The sequence below is a fragment of the Engraulis encrasicolus genome, chromosome 16 (genome assembly GCF_034702125.1).
Source record: "Engraulis encrasicolus isolate BLACKSEA-1 chromosome 16, IST_EnEncr_1.0, whole genome shotgun sequence".
Taxonomy (NCBI): Eukaryota; Metazoa; Chordata; class Actinopteri; order Clupeiformes; family Engraulidae; genus Engraulis; species Engraulis encrasicolus.
In genome coordinates, this window is record NC_085872.1 from 41,784,722 (window position 1) to 41,799,771 (window position 15,050).

At 48.5% G+C, this 15,050-nt stretch overlaps 1 protein-coding gene across 4 annotated transcripts in view; it reads right to left on the bottom strand.

The window, feature by feature from the left end:
• kmt2cb (lysine (K)-specific methyltransferase 2Cb) overlaps positions 1 to 15,050 on the bottom strand; it is a 97,164-nt gene that overhangs the window by 12,850 nt on the left and 69,264 nt on the right. For all 4 annotated transcript variants that reach the window (XM_063219656.1, XM_063219658.1, XM_063219657.1 and 1 more), the window contains 10 exons: positions 12,529 to 14,223; positions 12,113 to 12,417; positions 9,900 to 11,578; positions 8,897 to 9,008; positions 8,613 to 8,712; positions 8,429 to 8,495; positions 7,723 to 7,958; positions 5,663 to 7,387; positions 3,703 to 3,906; positions 822 to 983 (listed from right to left, as the gene is read on the bottom strand). In XM_063219656.1, the coding sequence (XP_063075726.1) occupies positions 822 to 983; positions 3,703 to 3,906; positions 5,663 to 7,387; positions 7,723 to 7,958; positions 8,429 to 8,495; positions 8,613 to 8,712; positions 8,897 to 9,008; positions 9,900 to 11,578; positions 12,113 to 12,417; positions 12,529 to 14,223 (6,285 nt within the window). The remainder of the gene's footprint in view (positions 1 to 821; positions 984 to 3,702; positions 3,907 to 5,662; positions 7,388 to 7,722; positions 7,959 to 8,428; positions 8,496 to 8,612; positions 8,713 to 8,896; positions 9,009 to 9,899; positions 11,579 to 12,112; positions 12,418 to 12,528; positions 14,224 to 15,050) is intronic.

The window sequence follows — 15,050 nt, forward strand, 5'->3', positions numbered from 1 at the left end:
TCTGGATATTTCATAATCTGTGCATTTTATTACACACAGTATTTGAGTTTTATTATAGCGAATCAAACCACTTCCTGATCACGTCACGTCACGTCTCAAGTTACTTCCTAGAGAATCAAAACATGTCCTGTCAGTGCCTTGCTAGCTAGCCTGTTCCTAAACATTTGCTGTCATCAAGATAGGAGTAAAATGGAAGGTTGTAATGAAAAACAGCATGCAACACAGCAGAAAGTAACCTAATTTTGGGTGAATACTTTGGCACGTCTACTTTTATCTACAGAACGAAAACTGCCAGTCAAGTGACATTAGCTAGATAGCATTTCAGATGATGTGGCTCTGAACAATAGCCTGACCTGGTGATTTTTGCATCGAAATAATTTACTTGGAAGCTACTGGAGTTGTTCTTTGGGCGTGAAAATGCATTTAGACCCGCAATTTAAACTCGGAGAGTCAAAGAGCGCACCCGTGACAAAAAAGGCTTCGTTCGAATAGTGAAAAACGCTATTTTTACCTAAACCACTGCTCACTTAGACTTGAATAATTTCGGAATGGAATACGCTAGGAACAAACTGTAAAAAACATACAGACAGCTGAGCAAGCCCTGACATGTGTCTGTAGGTTTAAGACAAAATATTCGGTGGCTGTTCAAAAAATGACAAAAAATGATGAAATTGGCTGGGAGTCTACAGCTAAAATTCCAAAAAACGGCTGGTATTCAATGTGTTAAAATGGCATTATTAAACTTTAAAATTTAATATGCAGTTAATTGCTTGGGAAAACACTTGCATCTTTTCCATATCTCCTTGCTAATGGCAATTTACCTTATAGATGAGCTGGGAGTAGTAGTCTGACACGCCGTCCAGGGAAGCGCTGCCAAACGAGCCAGACAAGCGGTTCTCCCCACCCAGCTGCCCGCTCCCATAGGGGACGAAGTGGGCATAGCTCACCCCAATCAAGGGCTCCATCAGGGGCAGGAGAGAGAGCTGTGGAAGACGGGTCAGGGGGGAAAGGGAGAGAGAGGGAGAGACAGAGAGAGAGAGAGAGAGAGAGAGAGAGAGAGAGAGAGAGAGAGAGAGAGAGAGAGAGACCAAAAGAGAGAGAGAGAGAGAGAGAGAGACCAAAAGAGAGAGGGAGAGAGAGAGAGACCAAAAGAGAGAGGGAGAGGGTGACTAACATATCTCAGCCCAAGTATCCCAGTGCATGCACACATCCCATACACAGCAGTCGTATGGGGGCTTTTTATTAAACTACTTCAATTGAAATTTTAATCCCACTGCAAATTAAGCCCCATAAAAACCAATTATCTACACTTACAGTGAGTGTTTTTTAATTAAAACAGCAACAGAAGTAAGCACTTATCAGGATAAGCACAACTTAATTTTGACAGAAGACAAAGCCACCAAAACTGGATTAGCGATAATAATTTTGGCAATATGACATCCAATTTACAGAAAGTAGACATGGATTTTAAACCCATAACTATGGGAGTTAAAAAAAAAGTGGGTGGAGAGACAGTCATGATAATAAAATAAAACTAATCTAGTCATCATCACTTGAATACGCACACAAACCACTTTTGTCATGTTGCTGCCAGGTGGTGACACAGTGCTGTGATCTAGATCACATGCAGAGTTTAGGACGCAGGGTGGCGAATACGCCTTAGTTAACCATGACAAAAAATAAGCGCATCCACCAAGGAGCTACACTGTGAATCCATATGGCACACCACAGGGCACTGAGATACAGTGCCCTCCATAATTATTGGCACCCCTGGTTAAGATGTGTTAAAAGCCTTAAAATAAATTCAGTGTTTATTGCAGAAGAATACTGTCACACTGAAAATTGTAGGAAAATGTAGCCTTCAACTCAAATGAATTGTAAGAAAATAAAAAAATCCCTGACTAAAAAATAATTATTTTTCATTAAATCACCTGTTCCACAATTATTGGCACCCTTAACAATTCCCAGGAAATAAATATAATTGAAGCATTTCTGTCATTTCTAAAGTAGTTTACAAAGTTTACCAGAGTATGTAGGAACATTTAATTAGTAATTCATCACTTCCTGTTTCCCTGGGGTATAAATATGACGTGACACCGAGGCCATTTCTCTTATCCACTCTTAAACATGGGAAAGACAAAGGAACACAGCATACAAGTGAGGCAGATGTGCGTCGACCTTCACAGGTCAGGCAGAGGCTACAAGAAGATTGCCACTCAACTGCAGCTGCCCATATCCACTGTGAGAGGAATAATTAAAAAACAACTGGAACAGTGGTAAACAAGCCTGGACGAGGACCCAAGTTTATTTTGCCACCACGCACAGTGAGTAGGATGGTAAGAGAAATCAAAAGATCTCCAAAGCTCACTGTTACAGAATTACAACAAATGGTAGCATCCTGGGGTCACAAAGTCTCCAAATCAACCATCAGGCGCTGTCTACACGCCAACAAGCTGTTTGGGAGGCATGCACGGAGAAAACCTTTCCTCACTCACAATCATAAACGCAAGCGTCTGGAGTTCGCCAAGCGGTATTGGGGCTTCAACTGGGACCGTGTGCTTTGGTCAGATGAGACCAAGATTGAGCTTTTTGGCAACAAACACTCTAAGTGGGTCTGGCGTACCACGAAAGATGCGCATGCTGAAAAGCACCTCATACCCACTGTGAAGTATGGGGGTGGGTCAGTGATGCTGTGGGGCTGTTTCGCTTCCAAAGGCCCTGGGAACCTTGTTAGGGTGCATGGCATCATGAATGCTTTGAAATACCAGGACATTTTAAGTAAAAATCTATTGCCTTCTGCCCGAAAGCTGAAGCTGGGTCGTCACTGGGTCTTTCAGCAAGACAATGACCCTAAACATATGGCCAAATCTACACAGAAATGGTTCACCAGACACAAAATCAAGCTCCTCCCATGGCCATCTCAGTCCCCTGACCTCAACCCCATTGAGAACCTGTGGGGTGAGCTGAAGAGGAGAGTACAGAGGAGAGGACCCAGGTCTCTGGATGATTTAGAGAGATTCTGCAAAGAGGAATGGCTGAAGATCCCTCTTTCTGTCTTTTCCCATCTTGTGAAACATTATAGGAGAAGATTAGGTGCTGTTTTGTTGGCAAAAGGGGGTTGTACAAAATATTAACACCAGGGGTGCTAATAATTGTGACACACATTATTTGATGTCAAATAATTATTTCTTTATGTGGGATTTTTTCCCCACTGAATAAATGCACTTGTATTGAAGGTTGGATTTTTCTCTTTTTTTCCATTAAGGTCCCATATTATTTAGAAAAAAAATAAAATAATTGGAAGCTAAAAAACACATCTCAACCAGGGGTGCCAATAATTATGGAGGGCACTGTATGTACTTATCCACTATAGCATTGGCTGTTTCAATCCATTGCCCGATTTAAAAGGTTGCAAACTACATGAACACGCTATGCATGCTGCCTGTGAGAGGTGTAAAGAGGAGCATCTCGCCTCAGCAGTCTGGAGTACAGTAGAGTAGAGTAGAGTACAGTAGAGTAGAGTAGAGTAGAGTAGAGTCACTTCATTGATCCCCGGGGGACATCCAGGTGTCAAGTAGCTTACATAAATACACATAATGCCCACAAGGACATTTCAACACACATATAACACAGGTAATAGTCAGGGAGGGGAAAAATAAAAAATAAAATAAAAATTGTGCCAATTGTGTCTACGTCGCGTACCTGTTTCAGGTGGGTGATGGCTGGGTCTGAGGTGGCGCAGGCAGCTTGCCTCTCCTCCTCCTCCTTCTTCCTCTTCTTGGAGCGTGGCGTAGGTCGCTCTCCGCCTTTCGTGCCCCTCTTGTTCCGCTGTTTCCTCTTGTCCTGTTCGCCCCTCGAGGGGCTGCCAAACTCCGGGTGCCCAGAGAGCTGGCTGTCTGAGAAGGTCTGAAGAGCGTGAAGGGGAAAAAAACGACTTAAATAAGTTACATATGGCATTACACACATTTTATGTTGCTTCATGCCACACATTACAAGGGCCCCATTCTCAGAGGAGCTGCGAGGGGCGCAAAGCTGAGCCTTTCGAGCACAAATGGAACATGAAATTGCGTTTCCAAAGGACATGGGGAAAAGGTGCCAAAAACGGAAGCAAGGCAAAGCTTCTTTTTTAAATGTCACAGTGTCACTTGTGGCGCTTGACCTATCTGCCTGTGCCTCTAAGGTGCCGTCACCTGCCACAGCCTCTTAGCCTCAAAGTGTGGTGCTCTTTAACTGGCGGGGAACCACATTTCCACTTCAGGAATATTTAGAAAGCATTTCCCTCAACTGCCTAGTGTCTGTGTAAGATTCCAAAATACTTGGTTCATTGCTATTGAGACTTCTTTGATAGCAATATTCACTGCAGAAGTCTGTCACAGTTTGGTGCCAATAAACTATGAACGCTTTTGAGTCCCTCTTCTTCAAGCATTTTCATGCAGTGCACGAAGAAAAACCTCACAAATGTGATTGCTGTGAACTGCTATGAATGTCCCACAGATTAAAAAAAAAAACACCAATCCGAGAACTATTTTTGTGTTCCATGCTGTGGTCTAAGGACAAAATCCATTTCTTTAGTATATTTCATTTCTGCAGTGGTCCCATGAGTCATGCTTTTCCCTGCTCTCCAGAACATCACTGTTTTTTCTCTCTCTCTCTCTCCTGTATCCTGCTATCATCATTGGGCCCCTGCAGCAGTCCGCTGTGCGTACGGCACGGCACTACTCCTGCCAACCGCAGTGCTTCAGTTAATGTCACCTTCTACTTCCAACCTATTTTACACACAGCTCCAAACCGTGTTTGTCTGGCCAGTTTTCGTTTAAGAAGTAGACATTAGGGATGCAAACGATTAATCGACTTTAATCGATCAATGCATTAATCGATTAAAAAATGAATCGACAATTCGCAATTAATCGTCAATTCAACTGACAAGAGACCCAGGTGAAATGGACATGTGAAGAGTGTGTGAGAAGAGGGGTGGGAATATTTAAATCACTTTTGGATTAAAGAATTTAAATAGAATTAATTGAAATTTTGTATTTTATCTCAATTTTGAATTCAAATTTTGAGATTTAGTGGGGGGTTTTTCCGCAAAACTGGGGGAAAACGCCAGGGGGGAAAACGCTGCTCATCAATTAATGGTAAGTCGATCGATAAGGCAATCAACTAACGATTAATGAATTAATCGATAATTTGCATCCCTAGTAGACATGTTTTTTTTCTAAATCAGTATTTACATAAAACCACATTACTTCATTTTCATTACTTCACTTTTTGAACTTTTCAGCTCATATTTTATTTGAAGAACTTGAGAGAAGCAGAGCACAGAATCAATAGTCAGCTACTGTCTTGACTTCTGCTCCAAGGCGCTCAACAGTAACCAACTCTGATTTAAACTTCTATAAACCACCTCAAGGGAGTGTCAGATGAGGTTGGTACCTTACAAACACTCACTACCTTTACATGATGTTTTTAATTCCGAATTAATAATTCAGAATTAAATAGTTACTTTGATTTTCCCTTTAATTCCGAATTAAGAGGTGTTTACATGATGTATTCAAAGCGGAATTAAGCTTTATTCAGAATTAAAGTTGGTTTATTCCGAATTAAATGTCTCATGTAAACGTAGCAAATGTGTACAGAAATGAATTGACACATTTCCACTCACCCCGTTGCTGTCCAGGGAGTTCTGCCTCAGGAAGCCTTTGCTGTCGAAAGTCCCGTCCTCTTCGGACCGCAGGCTCTCCTCTGACCTCTGATGCGGAAGGCCGGCCGGCGGCGTCCGCTTGTTCTTCAGCAGGTGCTTCAGGAGCTCGTTGCTCATCTCTCCCTTGGAGCTGTGCGCGGGGCTCAGACCGGCCGGGTGCGGCGAGGCGCCGTCCTTCTCCGCCTTCACCGTGCCACCCACGTGGTGTCCCATGTCGTGGGCTCTGGGCCCATGGCACTCACTGGCTCCCTCCACCTGCTCCAGCTTGATGTTGCTGAGGATTCGGTCCTGCATATCCTGCCCATGATTTGAGCCGGATGCCATACCAGAGCCATGTCCTTCGTGGAAAGGGAAGGAGCCTCCTCCTCCTCCGCTCCCACCAGACAGCTGCCTCTCCAGCTCAGAGGGATGCTGGCTTGTGGCGGAGCCCGGGGTGGAGGAGCCAGGCTGGGATGACTCGCACAGGTCCTGCTCCCCGTGGTGCAGCGAGAGGCGTGTTGGTGTGGAGGATGTGTCCGATACGCAGGGGGTTAGGGGGGCAGTGAGGTCAGAGTGTGGCGTGGATGGTGCGTGGAGAGATCCAGAGTCGTCATCCTTCTTCTTCTTCCGGTTCCTCTTCTTCTTGCCTTTTTCTTCAGGGATGATGTTGGAGTAGAGCTGGATCAGCGACGGGCCTGACCCCGGGAAGTTTGGCGGCAGAGGCAACGATGAATCAGGCCCGAACGGATGAGCTTTGCCTGCGTTTGGATGCATTGCATTTGGCCCACCAAACCTTGGAGGAGGTCTGGGCTGACCCTGACCAGGGGCGAAGTTGCCCGGCTCCATACCAGGATTGTCCGGCCAGAACCCAGGCCCCATGTCCTGCGGAAAAGGTCCGTTGCCCATGAAGGCACCAGGCGACTCTCCACTGGGCCCTGGTGGCGGGTGGCCTGGCTGCTGCTGCTGCTGTGGGAACATCTGCCCGGGGATGCCCATCTGTTGCGGAGGCTGCTGCTGTGGTGGCTTCTGGCCTTGCATGAAGTCGTGAGGCATCTCCTGGTTGAACATCGGCGGCATCTGGGGCTTCATGAGGCCTTCGGGACTCATCATGGCCTGCTGCTGCTGCTGCTGCATCTCCATCTCCATGCGCTGCTTCAGCGCCCGCTGCCTCTCCACCTCCTTCATCAGCTGCACCCGCTGCCTCTCCTGCTGCTCCCGGAGCCGCTCCTTGCGCTCGCGCTCCTGGAAGCCCTCGCTGAACGGGTTGGTGTCGTCGAAGTTCACGTGGGGAGATTCGCCGCCCGCCTGCGTACCACCTGGAGGACCCGCCGCTGGCATGACCTGAGGCGGAGGCTGAGGAGGCATGGGGCCCTGAACGGGCATCATCGGCGGCATACGTGGTGGGCCTCCCATGGGCATCGGTGGGCCAGACATAGGCATGGGACCTCCAGGACGCCAACCTGGCATATTGGGTGGTGGGCGAGGGGGAGGACCAGGCTGACCTGGATGGACTGGCATCTGGGGCATGGGTGGTCCAGGGCCCATCATGGGTGGCCCAGGGCCCATGGGTGGACGGACTGGCATCATGCCCGGTGGGCCATGCATGCCAGGCATCATTGGTGGCTGCATGTTACATTGCTGCTGCTGCTGTTGCTTGACCCTGTACTCCTCAATCAGCTCTGCATGCTCCTTCTGCTGCTTGCGGATCTATTTTTAAAAAAGAGACACAGGGGACCACTTGAGTCAAACGAAAGCAGGCGTGTCTACAGTAAATGTCAAAGATCTAAATCGAGCTGACTGCAGGATTTCTCATCAGTGGAGAGATTAAGGACTAAAATATGGAGAAGAACATTTTCGAATAAAACGTTAAACTTTAGAAAAATGTGCCACTCACTATACGTGACCTTAGAAGTCTTTCACTGCAAAACTTTCCAACATTTGCATTACCCGCTCCACTGAATTTTACAAAAATGTATCACGGACTACAGGATTGTACAAAAAATCTTGCATACCAACATGACCTTGTGCTTGCATTACTGTACCTGTTCGAGCTGCTTCTGCACCACGCCCTGCTGCTCGGTCACATGTTTCAGCTGCTCTGCGTCCTCCTCTGGGAACTCGCGGCCGGCCTTCTTGGCGGTGCGCTGCTTGGCTGAGAGCGCCTTCTTGGACTTCCTGTGGGCGCCGATCTGCTCCTCCAGGAACTTCTGCTGCATCTGCAGTAACTGCTGGGTCTCCCGTAGCCACTCCTCATACTGGGCTTTCTGCTGCGCGTCGTCTGAGGGGGAGCACAGGGTGGTGATAAATCAATCAATCAATCAATCAATCAAAAATATTTATATAGCACATTGTCATACATAAATGTCATTCAATGTGCTTAAGAATAGAGAAAAGAGAAGAAAAAATACAAACTATATTGTGTTATAGATAGTGTGTAATTAACTAATGATCAAGTACAAGTGCCTGGCGTTTTTTATTAGTTTTATTTTTGACAGGACAGTGAGAGACTTGACAGGAAACCAGTGGGGAGAGAGAGATGGGGAGTGTTCGGCAAAGGACCCAGGCCGGAATCAAACCTGGGTTGCCAGCGTAGCAGCCCAGTGCCCTAACGTTACAGCCATGGTAGGGCCAAGTGCCTGGCGTTTTGGTAATTAATATGAACTACTGCCTAATGCATATTCAATACTATGTATCATGCATTTTATTGGTGATGTAAAATGGCAGCTAAGGAATGTGAAAGACGCTTACTCCCGAATCCTGGCGCAATGTTAGGAGGATTTGGTCGACCCATGTGAGGAGGAGCCGGTTTGACATCCTATGGGAAAAAAACAAATGAAAGTGAATTACATAGACACATTTTTGTAAGCAGTGCTTGATGTGGAGTAGTCTTATGCATTATTGTGATGGGATATATCATCTGTTATGGCCTTACCTGCACGGGGGGCATCTGCTGTGGCCCAGGGGCACCATCAGGCCATTGTGGCCCAGCCCCAGGCCCAGGCCCAGGCCCCTGCTGAACAGCTTGTGGCAGCCTTAACAAAATAGGTGAATCGTGTTTTAATTGACAGTCATAGTTTAAGAGTGAATACTTTTTTGCATTAAGTATTTTTACATATATTCAAGTAAATAGACATAACACAGACACAAAATAACTAAACCAAATACAATTTTGTTTCTAGGCATATGGTTGCGAAGCTTGTGAGAAATGGGCCTTACCTGTTCATAACCATGGGTGGCATCCCCATGTTGTTCTGGACCATCACTTTGTTGATACCTTTCAGGGCGACCATCTTTGCTTTCATAATTGGATCAGTGATGGCATCAAAATCTGGGGATAATAAATAATAAATAAAATATGTGTATTAATACCTATACTTGCATGATGAATGGGTGTGGGTGGATGCTGGATGAGCATTTGAGTCTGTCTTCGGGTCAACGTGACCACAGACAAAGTACTATTGCTTTTCAATTGCATCATGCAAAGAGATTATCAGGAAATACTACAGTGTAAGTTTATGCAATTCTTCAAAAGTTCTTTTTTTAATAGAAAGTTTACTTTTTTGTTGTTTCACTTCTATTTCTTTTAGCATAGTTGTGTGGACAGCTTACAACACAGTGGCCAGCTACAGGAATAAGACGGAATGAAAGTGAACTATGCACAGCACAGCTACTGCACCGTATAGAATACAAAGAGCAATACGAATGCATTTCTACACACTGTTGAATATAGATCAATTAAAGCATGGAACAATTTGCCAACCAAATTAACTATATTGAATAGTAAAGTGGTTTTTAAAAAACAGGTGAAAAAACATCTGAGCCTATCATATATAAACTAGGTTAGTGCAGAGGTAGAGATGTTTGTCACAAGGTCTTAAACCATTATTATAGTAATTTATGTTTATGTTTATATTAAATGTTTTTTTTCTGTCTTTCTTTTCAATGTATGGTGCTTAAATTAATGTACAGATTTGTGTAGAACTTTTAACTGTGTGTGATTTTATTGTTGGACCCCAGGAAGAATAGCTGGGTTTGCGCCCAGCTAATGGGGATCCTAATAAACTAAACTAAACTAAACTAAACTACACACCATGGGGAGGTACGTTACACATTCTACACGTATACATGATCACAATGATCACTTGCCTTGCAACATAGATCTATGATATAGGGAAACAACTTGTAACATGTAATCGTAACAATTTGTGAGGTGATTTACCGATATTGGGGAAGAAGGAGTCACTGGAGCGTTGCCTTATCATGGCCTGCATCTGCCTCTGTTGCTGCTGCTCCTGCCTCTCTTGGTCGAGCAGGTCCTGCAGCAGAAGTGGCTGTTCCTCCAGCAGCAGGGGCCTGTGCTGGGCCAGCAGAGCCTGCTGTGCCTGCGTCAAGCCACCACCTCCCTCCCCACCCAGCAGCATGTCCTGATCTGGCCCGAAGGCCTGGCCTGAGGCCTGCTGGTCTGGGTTGCCCAATGGCGTCTCTCCTTGGTTAGAACTGACGGCTTGTTCTAAAGCCATGCCAGAGTTTAGGTCTTGCTGAGGAAAGTTGCCTTGACCAAGGACATTGGGGACGGCCATCTCGGGGTTGTTCGGAACAGCAGATGAGGCATCCGTTTGATTCATAGATGGGTCACCCACCTTGTCCTTGACCAGCAGACTGGAGAGAGCAGGGGTAGATTCAGATGCACTCCCTGACGGGGCAGGCAGAGCTGGAGCTGCCTGGGAGGCATTTGTGCTGTTGGCATCTCCACCCTGTTGCTGAGGCAAATCAGTGTTGACTTCGGTTTTGATGTCAGCGTCCTCTTTCAGCGCCTGACTTGGACCTGCTTCCTGTTTGATGTCGTCCACCTTTGGTGCTTCAGGCGTAGTGTCAGACTGCCCCTTCGTTGAGGAGGCAGCGTCAGAGCTAGTGTTCTTCTTATCCGTGGGTGTCTTCTCAGGATCAGGGTCCTCGCTGTGGTCCTCTTCTATAGGGTCACTGAGGTCCAGATCCTCACCGAACATGTCCTTCTTAACATCGAGGTCCAGGTCTGGGTCAGTGTACGCGATGATGTCAAATTTCCCAGACGTTAGGAAATCATCAAGGTGCAAATCATTTGTCTCAAGATCCAAGTCCTTCCCGTCCTCCGGATCTAGGTTGAGGTTTTCTAGATCAGCGTCGACCAAATCCTTCACCTCAACATCTTCCAAGTCTTTGACAGCTGACTCGTCTGCGTCTAGCTTCTCCCCGTCAGAGCTTGTGATTGGAATTTCGTCTGTCTGCTCAATGTGAGCCCCAGGGAAAATATTTGCTGGAGCAATGCCGGCAGCTTCATTCGGTGCTGGCTGACTCATGGACCTCATGAGAGGAGGCTGCTGCTGCTGCTGCTGCTGCTGCTGCTGAAGGCCGCTAGTTCCTGGTAGCCCAGCTGTCTGGTTCAGGTTCTCCATGCTGGCAGACATCTGCATTGCTGCAGGGGCAGCAGCGGCTTGCGGCTGGTTCATCATCATGGTGCCGTCCATGGGCCTAGGAGGACCCTGATGGTTAGGTGGGAATGGCATCTGTTGCCTGATGTTGAACCCAGGTGGTGGCCTGTGCTGTTGGACTAGGTGGGGGTCCATGGGGTTTCCCGGCATCCCACCGGGGCCGAACGGCAGCCGTAGCCTGTTCTCTGGGGCTCGGTGCCTCAGCTCGATGAAAGGCTGGCCCATGATGTTGTGCTGCTGCATGGGCATCCCCCGAGGAGGGAAGTGCTGCTGGGGTACCATAGGGGGGCCGCCGCCGAAGGGCTTCCCGAGGTCGACGGACATGGACCTTCTCATCTGGGCATGTGGATCCATCATGGCCTCCTGCATGGGATGGGGATGGGGAGGCCTCGGGTGCCCATGGGGACCTGGCCCTCCAGGAAATGCAAATCTGTTGGGAGAAAAAAAATAAAATAATAATAATATTTTTTGTGTGTTTTTGCCTTTATTTTGAGACAGGACAGTGAAGACATGACAGGAAGCGAGTGGGCAGAGAGAGACGGGGAAGGGACGGCAAAGGACCCGGACTGGGAATCGAAACCAGGGGTCCGTTTCTCGATTCTTGTCGTTGCTAACCGTCTTAAGATCGTCTTAAGACCGTCTTACCATTCCCTTGGATTTATTGGTGAGCGTCGCTGTCAAGAGAGAGTTGAGTCGCTCTTACGAAGGACGTTGCTACCGTCGTTAGCAAAGACGCTTTTGAGATACGGACCCCAGGTCAGCTGCATAGCAGATGAGTGCCCTACCGTTAGCACCACGGTAGGGCCGAAAATATTTTTTTAAGTATTCAAACAGTGGGTATTGAAATAACAGTTCATAATGAAACAATAGGGGCAAAGCAACATGGCAACCATATATATGGCAAATCAAAACCATGTCAAGAACAAAGATCATCTTCAACACAGTAGAGAGATGACCAACCCACCTCTGCATGTGCTGCCGTATGCCCATGTTGGTGCCATCTGGAAACTGTCCCTCCATGGCGACCGGGCCATGCTGGTCGCCGGGGAAGGCTCCAGGAAACCTCATGGGGCCCCTGACTGGCCCGGGGCCAGGGTAGGGAGGGGGAGGGCGGCTGAAGATCTCGGCCTGGGGCCCCAGTCCGCCCTGGCTCCACTGCGGTGGGGGGCCTTGGGCCATTGCCATAGGGCCCTCCTGAGGACCCTTCTCCTGACGATTCACACCCTTCTGCTGCTGCTGCTTCAGAATCAGCTCTCGGATACGCTGACGCTGTAAATAAAATGGAAAAAATATTTTGTAAGAATGTTTTAGCATAAATTGCACGTAGAATTTTTTTGTTTTTTTTAAACTAAGTTCAATAAGTTCATATGGGACTCGAACCTGTCTCATTCTCTCTTCAGCCTCCATTAAAGAAACACTTTGAGGTTCAGTCGGAGGTGCAGCCTGTGGGTGAGGCGTCATCGGTGCCTGCTCGAATGGATCGTGGACGGGTGTTTGGTGTGGCGCGTTGGACGGCGGCATAACAATAGTATCGTCGTGTATTCCAGCATGCTTTGGGGTCTGTGCGCCAGGGCCCATAGGGTGGGAGAAAGGGTCCTGCCCGGCCATGGGTCCAGTTCTTGCTCCAGGTCGGGGTGTGCCCGGTGGCTGGGCGTAGGGGTCACTCAGCATGGGCTGGGGACCTGCCGCAGCCATGGGCCTCGGGGTACCAGGTTGTTGCGCGTATGGGTCAGCACTCCTCTGGTAGCTCGGGGATTTGGGGAATCGGTCACCCACCCCTGGGTGTGGAGTTCCCGGCTGCTGGGCGTAAGGGTCCATGGTGTGGGAGGGTGAAACTCGGGGACCTGGGCGGGGAGTGGAGGGCGCATGGGAGTAGGGGTCGGAGGAGGGACTATACTGGTGGTCATGTGGCCTGGGTGTGCCTGGAGGGAGAGCATATGGCTCGGTCATAGGCCGAGGTGTGCCCGGGGCCTGGGCGTAGGGGTCATACTGGCTGTAATCAGGTCTAGGGGTGGGGGGCGCGTGAACATATGGGTTCTGGGCAGATTGTCTCATTACTGGCCCTGGCTGGGGGAACTGATGGGGTTGGCGCGAGGGTCTTTGCGGGCTGGCAAACTCCTGGCCCATGCCAGGGCGCGGGGTTAGCGGGGGCTGGGCATATGGGTCATCCTGCGCTCTGTCAAACGGGTCCCCGCCTGGCCGGCGCTGCCCCGGATGCATTCCTCCATATGGGTCCTGGGCTTGGCCTGGGGGCATCGGGGCTTTGAACAACTGGACAGAGCCCGACTCGTTGCTGCCTGGGATGGGTGTGAGCAACGGACGAGAGCACGAGTCCGGGAGAATCATCCGATTCTGCATGGCTCGCTGGTAGATTTCTCTGCGCTGTGATGGCCTTGAAAAAGGGTCGTGCCCTGGGGAGCCAATCATATGCCTGCCCTCCATGGATGGGCTGGCCCTGGGAGGACCCATAGGCTTAAGGAATGGGTCACCGGACGTCACTGGCCTGGGCGTGTCCGGCATCTTGGCATACGGATCACTACTCATAGACGTCGGAGACCCAAAGGGTTCATGGGCAGACGCAGGCTTGCCCCTCTCCTCTGACAGAGATCTGGGGGACTTCCCCGACTCCACAGAGCCCCTGCGCTGCCCGTTGGGACCAGTAGGCGGTGGCCTCGGCGTGCCCACCATCTTGGCATAGGGGTCGCCAGGGGAGGACGGCATGGAGCCAGACGAGCCGGGAGAGAACATCTGAGGCGACTGCGGCTGAGAGGACGAGCCCTGGCTGCTGCCGGACGGGGGAGGGGGCTGCGGACGCAGGAAGATGTCGTCCGAGGAGGATCCACCTGGGGCCTGTGGCCTGGAGAAGGAGGGTTTCCCCCCGTGCTGCTGCAGGGGTGAGGCGTTGCCGCTGCCCGGCTGGGAGGACCCGGGGCTTTGGCCGCTGCTGGAGGCGTCCATGTCCCCACTTCCTGTTTGCTGCTGCTGCTGCTGCTGCTGCAGCTGCTCGTTCTTGACCTGCTCCAGCTTCTGGGTGGCTTCGATCTTAGCCTGCTGCTTGCTCTTCTGTCTCATTTGCTGAAGTGAGAAAAGACACACACACAAAAAAGGAAAACATTAGTTGAAAGTGCAAAAGGAGGTACTAAAAGTTGTTAGTGAATACTGAAAGCTCACGTAAACCTCACTTCCACCAACAATGAGAAAAATCTCTTAATATTTGGTTCCCTCATTCACCTTTTCGGTGATTTTGTTGGGTTTTGGCAGACAGTGAGAGCAGCTGTGCTGTGCTTGGGTGCATCTCACAGCTCCTGTGTGATGTCTCTGCCAGCTCAATCTCATCTATTGATGATTTCATGCTTTGATTTAGAAAAAAAAACCCTTCTTCATCTGCACCAGGCTTAGTCTTGCCTGGATTCTTCAAAATTAGATGCTCAGACTCTGCCTGGCCAAGTCTAATAAAAAGAGGCCAGTCACCCGGGGAATGCTCAACTTCATCATAAAACTCAAGGTCCTATAGTAAAAACTTAAGCAGGAGTTGCACTTGGATCACTGTGCCACAGACACAGCCAGTTGGCTGAGAGGACAGTCTGTTTGGGTTCATTTCACAATGCCACTACCACCCAAAGGAACGGGGATGATCAGGATTATATCCCTACAGCACTTTTTTCCAACCTTGATATTTTTGAAAGTGGTTCATCATCTAGTAAAAGGGTGAAAGTCACATCTGAATTTTGTTTTGGAACGATGAAACCCAATTACTATTGTTTTAAGGAAACGTTTCTCAACAAAGCAATCCCAATATAAATATAATCAGCCATGTAAAAACATTTTTTGTTTAATACAGGCGATTTCACAAACCTTGAAATCAAAATGAGATGTTATGGAAACCAGCACTCACCACACAT